Raw genomic sequence first — 12854 nt, forward strand, 5'->3', positions numbered from 1 at the left:
TGGAACTTCCCAGCAAATTTATACAGCAAGGATTTAATGACAGGTGCTGGATTTGGGCCAGGAAAGTTGGCCTAAGGCGCCTTCTCTTGTGAAGAGCATTGTCAACTCCACCCGGAGCGAAAGCAGCCGGAGTGCAGGGTTTTGGGTCTTTTCCAGGCGATGGCATCCCTGGAGCGGCACATCTCGTGCACCTGCACAGTCGCACCCCGATGCGGGATGGCACAGCTCCTGCAAACTAATCACGTTTCCCTCTTCACTGCGAGGTTCGGCTCACGGCTAACAGCCACCAGGTTAAATATTGCCCTGGAACGTTTGGGGTTTTCTTGCTTTAAGGCTGATTGTGGCTTGAAGTATTTGGATAATCCATCGTGAAACAGCCTTCTCCTTGCAGGTAACTTCCCTGCGTCGAGATTGATTTAACCGGGTGTGTGTCCCCCACCAACCCACTCCACAGCGTGTGGGAAACGCCATCCCTGGGAGACCCTCCGATGGTGCTCCGTGGCCACAGGAAATTAAAAAGCAAAAACTCAAGGCTGAGAGAGCAGGGTAAGAAAGATGCCTGCAGCATGATACGTGGTTGGGATTGCTGCTCAGGTCCTTTGAGGCTGGAGATCACACCTTCACAGGACTGTCTCTGAAACAGGGCCAGCGAATAATCCTTTCCTTTCCCCCAAAGTGGGGGCTCAGGTCCAGTAAACTGCAAAGATCATATTGCAAGGGGCAGCGTTGGCATCGGATGCGCTCCGGGGATGGGGTCCCGCAGGCAGCTCTGCAGGAACGTGTTGGAAAACAAAAGTCTATCTTGGTTTCTGAGTTACGGCTCCGTTCGACTGTGCCAGGATTCCTCTTGCCCTCCCTCCTCCTCCCGGCTGCCCAGACTGGCAGCCGAGGCATGGTGGTGGAGTGGCTGAAGAAAAGGTGGGTTCTCTGTTAATTAACCTCTCATCAGGGGCAGTGTTGGATGTTAGAAGGCTAACGAGGACATAGCCTCACCCAGCTGCTTCCCGAGGCTGGAAGGACAGACGGACGTGATTACTTTTCAGATGCTTCCCCGTTGTCTGTGACACATCCCCGGCTCCAGGATGGGGCTGGAGGGACCACAGCATCCCTTGGGATGTGTCCAGGCTGCTGTGCCGGTGGCCACTGGCTCTGCATCGGTCCCACCTGGAGCCTTGGGGATTCAGCAGAGCGAAACCACAGGGCAGATCCCGTCGGACTGAAGTTTTTGGTTGGTTTATGTCCCCCAGATAGCTCGGCCCTGGGTCAGGGATGCTCGCAGCATCCCTAGTTTTCAGTGACGAGCACAATTTCTGTGTTTGCTCCGATCCCTGCTCCAGCACTGCCTTCATGCTCAGCCTCGCATCCTGCCAGGTCCTCAGCCCTGCTCTGCCTTTTCTCTCTGCGAGTGCTTTTCAGTCATGCAAAACACAATTTTGAAAGCCTCGCACTTTCTGCAGCTTCTTATAGATGTGTGCGTCTCCTCTGGCCTTTTCAGCCTCAGGTTAATGAAGGGATCGCCACTTAACTGAAGGTAATGGGTTCTTCTGCATGAGCTAGTTTCGGCTTTTCACAGTTGTTTGCTCCAATAAACAAATATTTGTGGCTTACTCAAAGCTGCGCCTTGGGATTAGCCAAACGTGTGTGTCCTGGAACAAGTGCTCAGAGAGCATCCAGCCTAGCAAGCACAGAGATGCTGACTAATTGAAATAAATTGGCAATTGTTAATACTTTTTCTCCTAAGGAACCAAGGCAAGAAGCGGACATGGATGTGAGTTATCCCGCCGACATCAAAGGCTGTGTTTACGTAAGCGCTGCTCGCGCTGAAGATCTGTCGCAGAGCTGGACCCTTTGGTGAGGAACTGACAACTCGTTTGCAAATGAACTTTAGAAAGAGTCCAGGCACGGCTGCCAGCGGTCCTCTGCTTAGAGCCAGGCCAGCCCACGCGGGCTGCGGGGATGCTGGAGCCTGGGAAGGGTCCCCAGAAAGAGCAGAGGTCTGTGCTTGGGCTCCTGCACCATTTCCAGACCGGTGGTGGGTGCACGAAGGAGGATTACACCCCGCAAAGCTCGAACACACACCTCATCGTAGGAGCGCTCGGCATTTTTTTGCTGTTAGACACTAGTGCCAGGGTGACACAATGGTGGGATGCTCCTCTGCGGGGCCGGCAGCGTTTCACCGCTGGCTGCTCCCACCTTGGCATGGAGACGAGCCGTTCCCTCGGGATGCCGGGAAGGAGGGAGCCCCGTGTCCACGCAGCATCATCCTGGCTCATCTCCCGCAGGTAAGAGCAGGTTTAGACACACACAGCAACGCAAACCCAGTAAATTAAGAATAATCAGCATCTGCTTGTTATACTGCTAATCCAGAAATTTTGTTTATCCAGGACTTGGCCCCAGCACTTGCCTGTGTGGTTTCTTCTTCTGGAAGTGACCTCGTAAGGTGGTGACATCAAACAGCAAGTTCCACCCATGCCAAGAGTCACTTGGGGAAGCTAAGGAGCACCCGGCTATTTCATGGAGCCATCAGGGAAGTGGCACAAGGAGCATCCAGACCCTTCCCAGCATGGACAAGTCACCTCCAGTTCTCTCACTAGATCCTTCCAGTGTCTGTTGGAGGCCGTTGCAAGGCGTGCTCCCTTCTGCCGGCTCAGGTACACATGGAGCAAAGTCCTTTTGGTGCGGAGCCACCCCCCAGGTGATGCCTGTGCTGTGGGACCTGCTGGTTCGGGTCCCGTTCAGCCTGGGTGAAGGGAGGACTCGGACAGGAGCAGGATCTGCAGCTGGGGTGGGTCACGGGAAAAGCAACAAAAGAAGATGGCAAACTGGAAGAGCTCCCTCCAGCTCTGCTGTTGTTTCTGACAGGAGAAAGGACGCCAAGTTCTGTCCCTCTCCGCGCAGGCTGCTGGGCAGCCGCAAATTCACGATGCCCAAGATCTGCATCATCTCCATCGACGCCATCTCCCTGGCTGTGGAGACCACCTACCGCTGCCGGTCGTGCTGGGGTACCTTTTTTTGAGGTGAGGTGTGATGGGACCCTCCCACGTGCCACGGCCAGGAGGGGATGGATGGGGGGGGGAATGGGGGTCCGGCCCCCCGTGGCCACTCAGGAGGGCTGCCAGCCCCCGTGCCATCGCCTGCACCAGCCCAGGGCTTGGAAGAAATGCATTTCAGCTTCAGATCCCTTCACTTATTCGATAATTATCATTCTTAAAATGCAATTGTTCAGTCCTTTCCACGGCAGCCCTTTCCCCCCCTTGCGGTTTTAGCACAGCTAGTTTAAGCACCCTTTTAATACTCAATTTTCACATTGAAAAATCCCTCTTGGTCACACTCCTTGATTTCCCTGTCTTACACAAGCCAGCTACTGTACACAAACCTCTGAGCCTTAATTATATATCCCAGTAATATATAGCCAGGCCTGGCTAATGTCAAGAAACCCAGTCACGAGCGTCGGAGGTTTCCGAGAGCTCTGGCTGCAGGACCAGGCTCCGTGCAGGGAAGCGAGCGGCGCGTGCCCGGCTCCCAGGAGCCGATGGGGTGCGTGATGTGTTGGGATGCGGCCAGGACCCTCCCGTGCTGGGCAGTGACCCGTGATGATGACTGCGGTGGGGTGAGCTCAGCTCGTGTTGGAAATGGTCCTGGGGACATTTAATACAAAAGCGCTGGCTCGGTGCGCGGGGTCTGGCAGCCGCAGGCAGCTACCTGGGCTCACCGCCTCCTCTCTCCAGGTCACGGATGCCTTCTTCGTCGCTGTTTTTCCACCACCGAGCTTTTGCTGAAGCTGTATGCAGACCCCATCACCTGCTGGAAGAGCGGCTCCAACATCTCGGACGCCGCTGTCCTCCTCATTGCCTTCCTCCCACACGTCTTGCCCGTGGACATCACCCCTCGTACGCACCCGGAGGGGATGACCAAAGGTCTCCAAACCCTCCGCATACTCCAGATCATCAAGTAAAGCTCCGCTCGCTAGTTAAGTCACAGCAGAGAGGGGGGATCCCCAGCCCAGGAGCGGGGGGAGGCTTTGCCGTACCCAGGAGTTCGGGGCTGCCTGGCCCAGGAGGGGCTGATGCTTGCAGTAGCTTGTGAGCAAAAGCGAAGTCTAGTCATTCCTGATTTTTTAAGAAGCCCGTGGCTTGGCCATTGTTTTTTCCTCTGTTTCTTCTTCCCCCAAGGAGAAGAGAGATTTTCTTTTTTACTACAGCAGAGTAGACGCAAAAAAAATCCCCAAACCTATAAAACATAGGTCACGTCCTATTCTTGGTCTGTGTGTATTTTTCTCTCCAGCACACCATCTCCTACTTAGTTTTCTCCTGACGACTCTGGAGGTTTGTTTTTGAGCAAGGAGCTTATGTGGGCAATGAATGCTCAGCCAGCATTTCTGCGTGTAATTAATTGGCTGGGTAGCCCACCAGAAGTGGGATGTTTATGGGCACAGGGCTCTTATAATGTTCACTTCTGAGCCTTCATTCCTCTAGTTTGGATCGTAAACTTCACTTATCACCAGACTTTTATATGTTAATTATTCTGTGTCGCTAGGAGAAGGGAGGACATGTAGAAGCGCATGAAATAATGAATGGTTTAAGCATGGGGGATCAGATGCTCCAGTTTGGTCTGGCTGCTTATAAGAGAGCAAATTGATGCATGGCAAAATGGGGAGACATTTCAATCAGGGTAAGTGTGTGCTCGTTGGTTTGAGCCTCGTGCTATGGACTTGTGGAACTCACTGCCAGGAGATGCCTCATCTGGGGACCACGAGGAAGAAAGCCTGTAGGATAAGATTTGGCACCGTTCCCCCCTGAGACGCTTAAAATGCTGAGGTGCTTTGAAAAAAAATCCCACTCGGCACAAACCTGCAGTTTAAGACCCTAAATGCCTTTGAAAATCTGGGCCATGCAACACTAGGTTTTGATGGAGGTCAGTGGGACTTAACACCTAAGGGACCGGGGCCACTGGGAAATTGCATCCTGGCTTTGGGTGAGAATGCCTAGAATGGCATTACTGGGGGAAAAAAATACCAAAGAGGAAAATTCTTCAGGCTCTCACAGTCCCTTCCTGTTCCAGGGATGCTATAAATATGCTGCAAAGCCACGCCGCTGCTTTCCAGCTCCGGGGGCGTTTGGTACTTGCCTTTGCATCCTGATCTAAAGGGACAAGTGCCCTGAGCCGCTTGGCATCCCGAGAGACAACACCTCTTTGCCTAAAATTTGTTTTAAAATGTGATAGGGCTGTCTAAATGCATTTTGCTGAAGGTGCACGAGGCTGTTTATGCCTCTGTGTGTATTGTTATTTATTAATTGAAGCCTAAATTGGCCCTCAACAGGTTAGCAGTATTTAATGCAGAGAGCTCAAACATGCAACACATTCTTGGCACGTTTCCCTTTATTAATTAAAAACCTCTTTAAAACACTCTGCCTTCCACCTTGGAGCAATAAATTTCCACCTTGAGGAAATAATTTCCTTGTTGTATTCCATACAGAGACGTTCTGTTAGCTGCAATCCCTGTTTTAGTGTAGGCCCCATTCATCCTTATTTCAATTTCAAAATAAACTTTAAAAATGCCAGGTTGTTCTGTAAAAAAAAAAAAAAAGAAAAAAAAGAAAAAATTGACTTTTCTGCTTTTTAAAAATATATTTAGGATTAATTCCGATGTAGTTTACTACCTGTGTAGACTGCGAACCACAAAGCTCCTTCTTAATAAAAGCTCATAGGACTCCACAGCAGTTCCTGAAGCAGCCGGAGAAGCCTTGGCAATCAAAAATGAGGTGACGGTCCTGCACGGAGGCACTCGCCAGCCTGCAGTTGCCGGGAGCGTTTTACGGCCCTCCTGTCACCCCCAGCTCTGGGTGGCTGGTTTTCTTTATGACCATGTGCCACAGCCCAAACCTGCCCAACGCCATGACATAACTTGGCAAAAATGTCACCTGATTTTTGGGGGTTGAATGGCTTTTGTTCCCCTGCTGCGCCTACCGGAGAGACCTATGTGTGCAGGGAGGCAGGAAAACCCTTCGCTGGTTCTTCCAGGAATTTGTACCAAACTCGGTGGGTTTAGGGCTGGGCTGGTTTGGACTTTCTGAGATGGTTCTGCAGGCAACGCGGCTGCACGTGGTGTCTCTGCGTTGGATCCTGCCCTTCCCTGCGGCCCCGGGCGTAGCGTGGTGGGATGATTATGTGGAGCAGGCAAGACTCGCAACAGTAGGGAATTGCTGCAGGAGTCCCTAACCCATCCGAACAAGCTCGGGATGTTGGCAGCCGGAGGAGACTGGGAAGAGCCCCTTGCTCTAGCCCTGCACAGTGCGATTTGGAGCTTTAACCTGAGATGCTGTTGGCAGTCAGAGATGATGGATGGACAGTCCTTGAATGGGTGCCCTGTGTAAGACCCCCCCAGCACTAGCAGGCACAATGTCACCAGGGGAGCAGCCAGCCCGTGCTGCTCCTGCTCGCCAGGGTAACGTAGGATGGATGCAAGGGACTGCACAAGGTTGGCTGTGATTCGCAGTTAATGGGAAAGTTTGCATTTCCCTAAAAGTTATTACCAATGATAAGCTCAGTTCACCAAACCAGCACTCCCATCAACTCCCAGGAGCGTCTTTTGTATATGTTGGTGTCATATGTAGGTCTTTATAAGAAGTGAGGTGATCTCAGAAGCAATATCGTGTCCCTTCCCGGTGACCTCAGGCTTTGCACGAGGCTTTCCCAGGCTGAGCAGCCACAAGGGATGGGAGACGACTGCGGACTCCTGTCTCCCATCCTGGCCCATCCTGCATGGCAGGGCACGAGCAGCCGGACAGTGAGGGCAGCAGAGATATTGTTCTACCTCCAGGTTATGCTTAGACCCCAAGGCATGAGGGTTAATAGCACTGCTCGGTTTTATTCAGCTAATTTATTAATGTAGAAGCTTGGGAACAGCTGTATCCTGTATCAACAGGAATCTGTTGCTCTGTTAGTAACCTGCCCATATTTCAAAAGGCAGTGAGAAGCCCGTGTGTGCTAGGTGTGATGCTTCTGGGACCAAGTAGCCCTTGGTCTTTGCCACTGTGCAGCACTTACTCACCACTGAGCCCTACACGGGCCATTTTCCTGTCCAAGAGGCTGATGCACAGCCAGAGCCTCTAGATTTTGTCATGATCTCATGCACCATGGTAGTTACCCCCTTCCTCTCCTTAATTCCCAGTACAGCCCTGTGGATGCATGCAAGGGAGCTGGTTCAGAGGTGGTCCAGGGAGGCTGTCACCTCCCACATCCACATCCCCGCTTCCCAGCCTTCATCCCCACCAAGCATCTCCCTCACCTAGAGATCACACATTTGGTTTTCCTTTTGCATGTTTTCACAGAGACTCTTGGCCAGACAGTACAGACAGTGATGTATGCCCTCATCCTGCTGCTCCTGCTGATGTTTGTGTTTGCCATTTTGGGACATGGATGGTACGGAGATCCCAAAACTGGAGATGCTGAAAGCTGGGGCAGCTTGAAGGCTGCCCTCTTCATGCTCTTCAATTTAGTAACCGTAAGTACAGCAGCATTTTCCAGTCTGTCTCAGGCAAACGACAAAGTGCAGATTTTGGAGTGCTGCTGAAGAAGCCCTTTGATTAATCTGTGACTTCATTAGGGAAAGCATGACCTGCTCGGCAGTGAACTCATATTCCAAATCCCTGGGAAAATTTGCTTTGATAGACAAACTTCCCTATCCAGTATTGCAAATTCAGAGGGGAAAATCTCGGAAGCTGACAGCAAAAAGATCTGCACTAGCTGATTTAAACCTGGACCTCTGAGGAACAGAGAAACTGTGATCGGTTTTAAAAAAGAAAGAAAAAGAAGAGGAAGATTTCATATGGATTGTGAGTTATGCTGTGGTTTGGAACTAACTCTCTGGTCTGCTTAAATACATTTGCAGGTTGATGGTTGGACAGACTTACAGCGCGAGATGGATCATTAAGGGTTTACGAGCAGCCACGTGTTCATAGTCATGTTCATCTTGCTGGGCAACTTCATCATCTTCAATAAGTTGATTGCACGTCTGATTACCAGAGCCCAGGTCATACGAACTCTGTGCATTGAGTGTGCGTGTGTGTGTGTGTGCGGGTGTGTGTGTGTGCTACCAGCTTACAGGCTCTGGTTGGAAAGCTGGTGCTTGGCTGCTTGCAGAAGTTGGCTTCTGGTGCAGCTAGAAACATGCTGGATACCAAAGTCCCCAGTCCCTGAGCAGAGTAAGTGTATCTTTTCCCACGGTCCCCTTTTTGGGTCATGTCTACACTCCTGCTTTGACTATTTTTCCATCACTGCCAAAAGCTCCCGCTCCTCCAGCACAGCCACCCCCAGGTCCCCTGGGTGCAGCCTTTGCACCCAGGTCCTCTCAACCACGTTCCGTTTCTGCCTTGATTTAACCCAGGCTGCTCTCGTGGTCTTGTAGCTGCCTCTGGCCCTTCTGCAACGAATCCTTGCGTGGAGCCGGGGCCAGGGTCAGCTGGGAGTGCTGGGGGAATACTGCAAATCCTAAGCAAGAGGCATCTGCTCCCCAGCAGCTATCGGCTGCCAGCCCCGAGGTGGTCCCGCTTAACACCTCTCGCTGCTGCACAGGGCTGGGGCTGGAGCAGGGGTTTTTTTTGAAGCCCAAGTCTCTTTGACCGATCTCTTGACCCACCAGCTGTGAGCGGTGCTCGGGGACTCACTCGCATCCCTGTGGTTTGGCATTGGCAGGACTTGACTCAGAAGTATGAACAGGACTGCGAAGCAGCGAAGGCGGCTGCTGTTTGGGCCAAGAAACAGAAGATCCTGAAAAAGGAGGGGAAGAATGTGAGCAACCAAGTCACGCTGGAGCAGGTGGGCTGTGGGCAGCTGTGGGCAGGTAGCACTGTTTGCAAATGTCGGATGTTGTTTAACAGGGCAAGACGTGAATGAACTGGAGGAAAAATTTCTTTTTCTTTCCTTGCCCATTTTTATAATAATCCAGGCTGTAGATCCTATATGCCTATTTGGTAGGCTCATCATCTGTGTGGCTAAGAGTATTATGATAGCACATAGCGGTTAAAGTATTATAAAGGTGGAGAAAAACTCTTAATTGGTTTTGATGGGTTTTGTCTGAGTTTGTTTAACTTCAAAGAGAAGTTTAAAAAGAAATCCTTTTAGGTCATGTCAAGCCAAGAGCCCTGTCCAGAAATGGCTTGGACTGGCTTTCTGTGAGCACTCGAGGGAGGTCATGCTCCTTCCCGCACTCTCGCAGCCCATTGAGGCGAAGTATCCAAAATGCTACTACGGGCTTGAAACACATGCTGCAGCATCTGTAGGAGAGCTGTGCGCTGCTTGATAAAGGGCTTTTGCAAAGCTGACTTGAAATAAATGCAGTAAAGCTGTCACTGAAATGTAAATGATTAGAGCAATGTGACTCCCTGTTTCCCCCAACTCTTCTGCTCATTCTTGCTTTTAGCAAATGTAATTTAAAAATAATCAGTTCAGGATGGCTTGGTGGAGAGTGTTCTTGCCTTTGGGCCAGAAAAATCACTGGTTCGAGTACTAGACTGAGTGACCGATTTGGGTCAGTGGTTTGGGTCCCACCCCAAGGGCAGGGGTGGGGGTCCCTGCAGAGCTGCAGGACCTGCCTGGGTGGGTGCTGGGGAGACCCTGGGCTGCCTCCCTTGGGACAGGCATCCCCATCCCGTCGGCACCCAGGAGCTCCTGCACTGCCTGGCACGTCTGCCCGCTCCAAAAGTGCCTTGGGGATGGGGGTCACAGACAAACCCCGTTTCCAGCCCACGGCCGGTGCGAAGCCCGTGGAGCGGTCTGCAGGGGGACAGTCCTAAGTGTCACCTCCTTCTCGCTAACGGCGTTTTCTTCCTGGGCTTGTTCTTTTTCACAGCGCAAAATCACTCGAGGTGAAGATTTCAGCGAGCTGCTGGATGACATCAAAAAGACTTTGTGCCACTCCAATGTCATCATTACAGAGGGTCTTTGTTTTACCGTCCCATTTATTGTTCTGTATTTGCCGTTCCTGGACCTCCAGGATGACACACTGAACAGGTCAGCAGCAGTGGAGCCGGTGACTACAAGAGAGACTCCAAGTTACAAAAACAGATGCCCTTTTGATGTACGGAATTATTTTCTTGGAATGAATGGACATTTTGAGGCTGCTCTCCCTAAAGAAAATGCTACTGGTCTCAGCACAAGCAGTGCTGAGAGCGTAGGAAGGTACCAACGTACGGCACGTGCTAGAAACGGGATGGCTTTCCTCCCTGTCAGGAGGGCTAACGCCATTTCCCAGCACCGTGCAGTGTCGGTGTGGGATCGGTGTCCATCACAAATGGGCTGTTTCCTGCTGGCAAATTCACTGTTCTTCATTGCTTCTTCATTGCGCCCCAGCCCCAGCACGTCCAGTTTTATAAATCCCAGATTTATAAATCCCAGATTTATGGAGGCAGTGGGGTTGGAGGACATGTTTGCACCCAAGTTTGGGAGATGAGGAGACAAGAGGGGAGGACTTGCCACCTTACTCCAGCAGCAGTCCAGGCTGACCTGTGCTTTGCCTCAGCAATGGACTTCTCTGGATCTTGTTTAGGGAACGACTAACCCCAGGCAGTGAGTCTAAACCATGTAACCAGAAAAACCTCCCACAAATCCCCCAAATGGAGACTGCTGAGTTTTACATGTCTTAGGTTAACCTTAATGTGATGCAAGCCTATGATCACAGCTTGGTACCTATTGTTTAAAACACCCGTGGTCTGGCCTGGAGTCCAGAAAAAAATTCCTGGATATCAAAAATTCCCTTTTGCCCCATTCCCCAGGTGACTGCGGTTACTGTCAGGAGTCTCTGTATTATTTTCCCCCCATACTTTGAATGCACTGATTAGGACTAGTGCTTCTGAAAATGTTTTGCTGTGCACATGGCACACGTTGCGGAGCCAGTCCTGGATTGCACTTCTGCCATTCTCCTCTGATCTTTTGGGAGAAAAATATTTACAAGGATGTTAAAGAAAATCTGCAGAGATGGGGGGGCTCAACATCATGCAAAATACTTGGGATCTTTCCATTGCTCCTTGCCCTGCCGGGTGAATGGAGGGGTGCTTGCGGAGGGTTCAGTTCTCTGTACACCTGAGACATGACACTTCCCATTTTGCATGGTATTTGGGGATCTTTCTACCATGCTCTTCTCTCACTGCAGGTTGCAACATCACTATTATGAACATACTGGCATATTGAGAGAGATTGTGGAAGTCATGAAAGAAAAATCGTTGCCAGATCATGAGAAGATTAAAAGTTAAAAGCTCTTTAGGTGGAACATGATCTTTGGTGGCTGTCAGAGCTCTGCCCGCAACCTCCTCTTCAAACCTTCATTAAAATACACCAGAAACATTTATGATTAAAAATAATTCACAAAATATCTGCTCTCCTTTCTGCTCCCTGCCCAGGTAGAAGCGCAGCCACCAGTGCTGGCCCTGCGCTGCGGGCAGCCGCTGATGGAGAGAGGCACGTCACCGTTGAGAGAAGCTGTGGGCTGAGAAAAGATCACAGCCCAGGTCCTTTTCTTGGAAACCTTGTGGCAAGGCTGGGACTAGAGCCCAGACCTCCAGTGCTCTCCCTGCCAGCTCCCTCCTCCTAAGATCAAGCAGCCTCGGCGTAGCGAAGGGGCTGCTGAGTCAGAGCAAACTGACCCGCGCTAAGGAAATGGATTGTGATATCTCTGAACGAAGCGGCTCCTTTCTGGGCTCTGATGCTGATTAGCATCTTGGAACAACCCGCTCGGGTTCGTCTGGCAGTTTTCATGCAAACACACCCACCAGGCTTTGGGTAATGGGAGAAGGAAAGAGGAGACCTGCGGAGAGGCAACCGTTCCTCCGCACGGCACGGGCTGTACCGGTACAGAGCTACAGCCCCAAAGCCCGGGCACGATGGCCGTGATGGCTAGTGGTCGACCTGCCTGAGATGATGAGGAACGAGCCACCCTGACCCCCTCCCCATCATGCAGGCAATGGGGATTAGCAGAACGGGGCTGGCTGCACGGCTCCGCTTTGCCCCCGACACAGTCATAGAATCATAGAATCATAGAATCATTTAGGTTGGAAGAGACCTTCAAGATCATCGAGTCCAACCACTAAACCATGCCCACTAAGTCCCCCGTTAGTACGCTATGGCAGGAACCGAGAAATGAGTGTTGGGGATGACGAAAGGGAGGAAAGTGCCCTGGGGGGTGCTGGGTTTGGGGGTTTGGCTCTCTCCGGGCTGGGTGATGTGGGGAGAGGGGTGGGTGCCTCGTGGTGGGGACGCTGGGGACTCACAGCTCCCGTGGCAAGCAGACAGGCTCGAGCCTTCGATGGCCTCAACATGAGGCTGCGACAAGTTTGACTTCGATGGCACCGCAGGTGTAACATCAGGTGTTGAGTTTTTCTCAGTCTTTGACAGTTTTTATAGGACCATTCCTTGTGATTCTGCACAATCCATGGGAGTTCAGCATTACCAGAGGAACAGCTACAAAATACCCTCTTCATTACTATGCCGTGGCTTCCAGGAGTAAAATAAATGAATGCCAGACACGAGCCATATCTAAGCAAAATTATTGACACATCCCTACGGAGAGGGGTGAAGTGATTTTGCAGAGCCCTCTCTGCTGCTGCCGTGGCCCTGCCTGCCTCTCGCCAACCCCAGAGAGCTCATCTCCGTGGTTCTCCAAAAATTGCCTTTCCGATACCAGCCCTGGGTTGCCGTTTACAGGGAGTTTGTGCCCCAAAGCCTTCGTCCGAGCCGGCTGGTGCGAGGCGGCTGAGAGCTGCTAACAGGAGCTCCTCATAAAAGAGCCAGGGAGAAACCAATGTCATGAGCTCCTGCTCAATTTGTGTTTCATGTTCTCATTTGTAATAATTTTGTGTTTT

At 51.4% G+C, this 12854-nt stretch overlaps 1 protein-coding gene across 1 annotated transcript; it reads left to right on the plus strand.

Annotated features, from left to right (window-relative positions):
* Window positions 1-2923: 2923 nt before the first annotated feature.
* On the plus strand, window positions 2924-11249 carry CATSPER3 (cation channel sperm associated 3). Its single transcript, XM_075057096.1, is given in 10 exon segments — window positions 2924-3002; window positions 3585-3610; window positions 3729-3755; window positions 3758-3951; window positions 4476-4483; window positions 7332-7504; window positions 7892-7931; window positions 8642-8817; window positions 9851-10011; window positions 11150-11249. Coding segments are annotated over 10 exon segments (984 nt in total).
* Window positions 11250-12854: the final 1605 nt, after the last annotated feature.

The sequence above is a fragment of the Buteo buteo genome, chromosome 24, assembly GCF_964188355.1.
Source record: "Buteo buteo chromosome 24, bButBut1.hap1.1, whole genome shotgun sequence".
Lineage (NCBI taxonomy): Eukaryota > Metazoa > Chordata > Aves > Accipitriformes > Accipitridae > Buteo > Buteo buteo.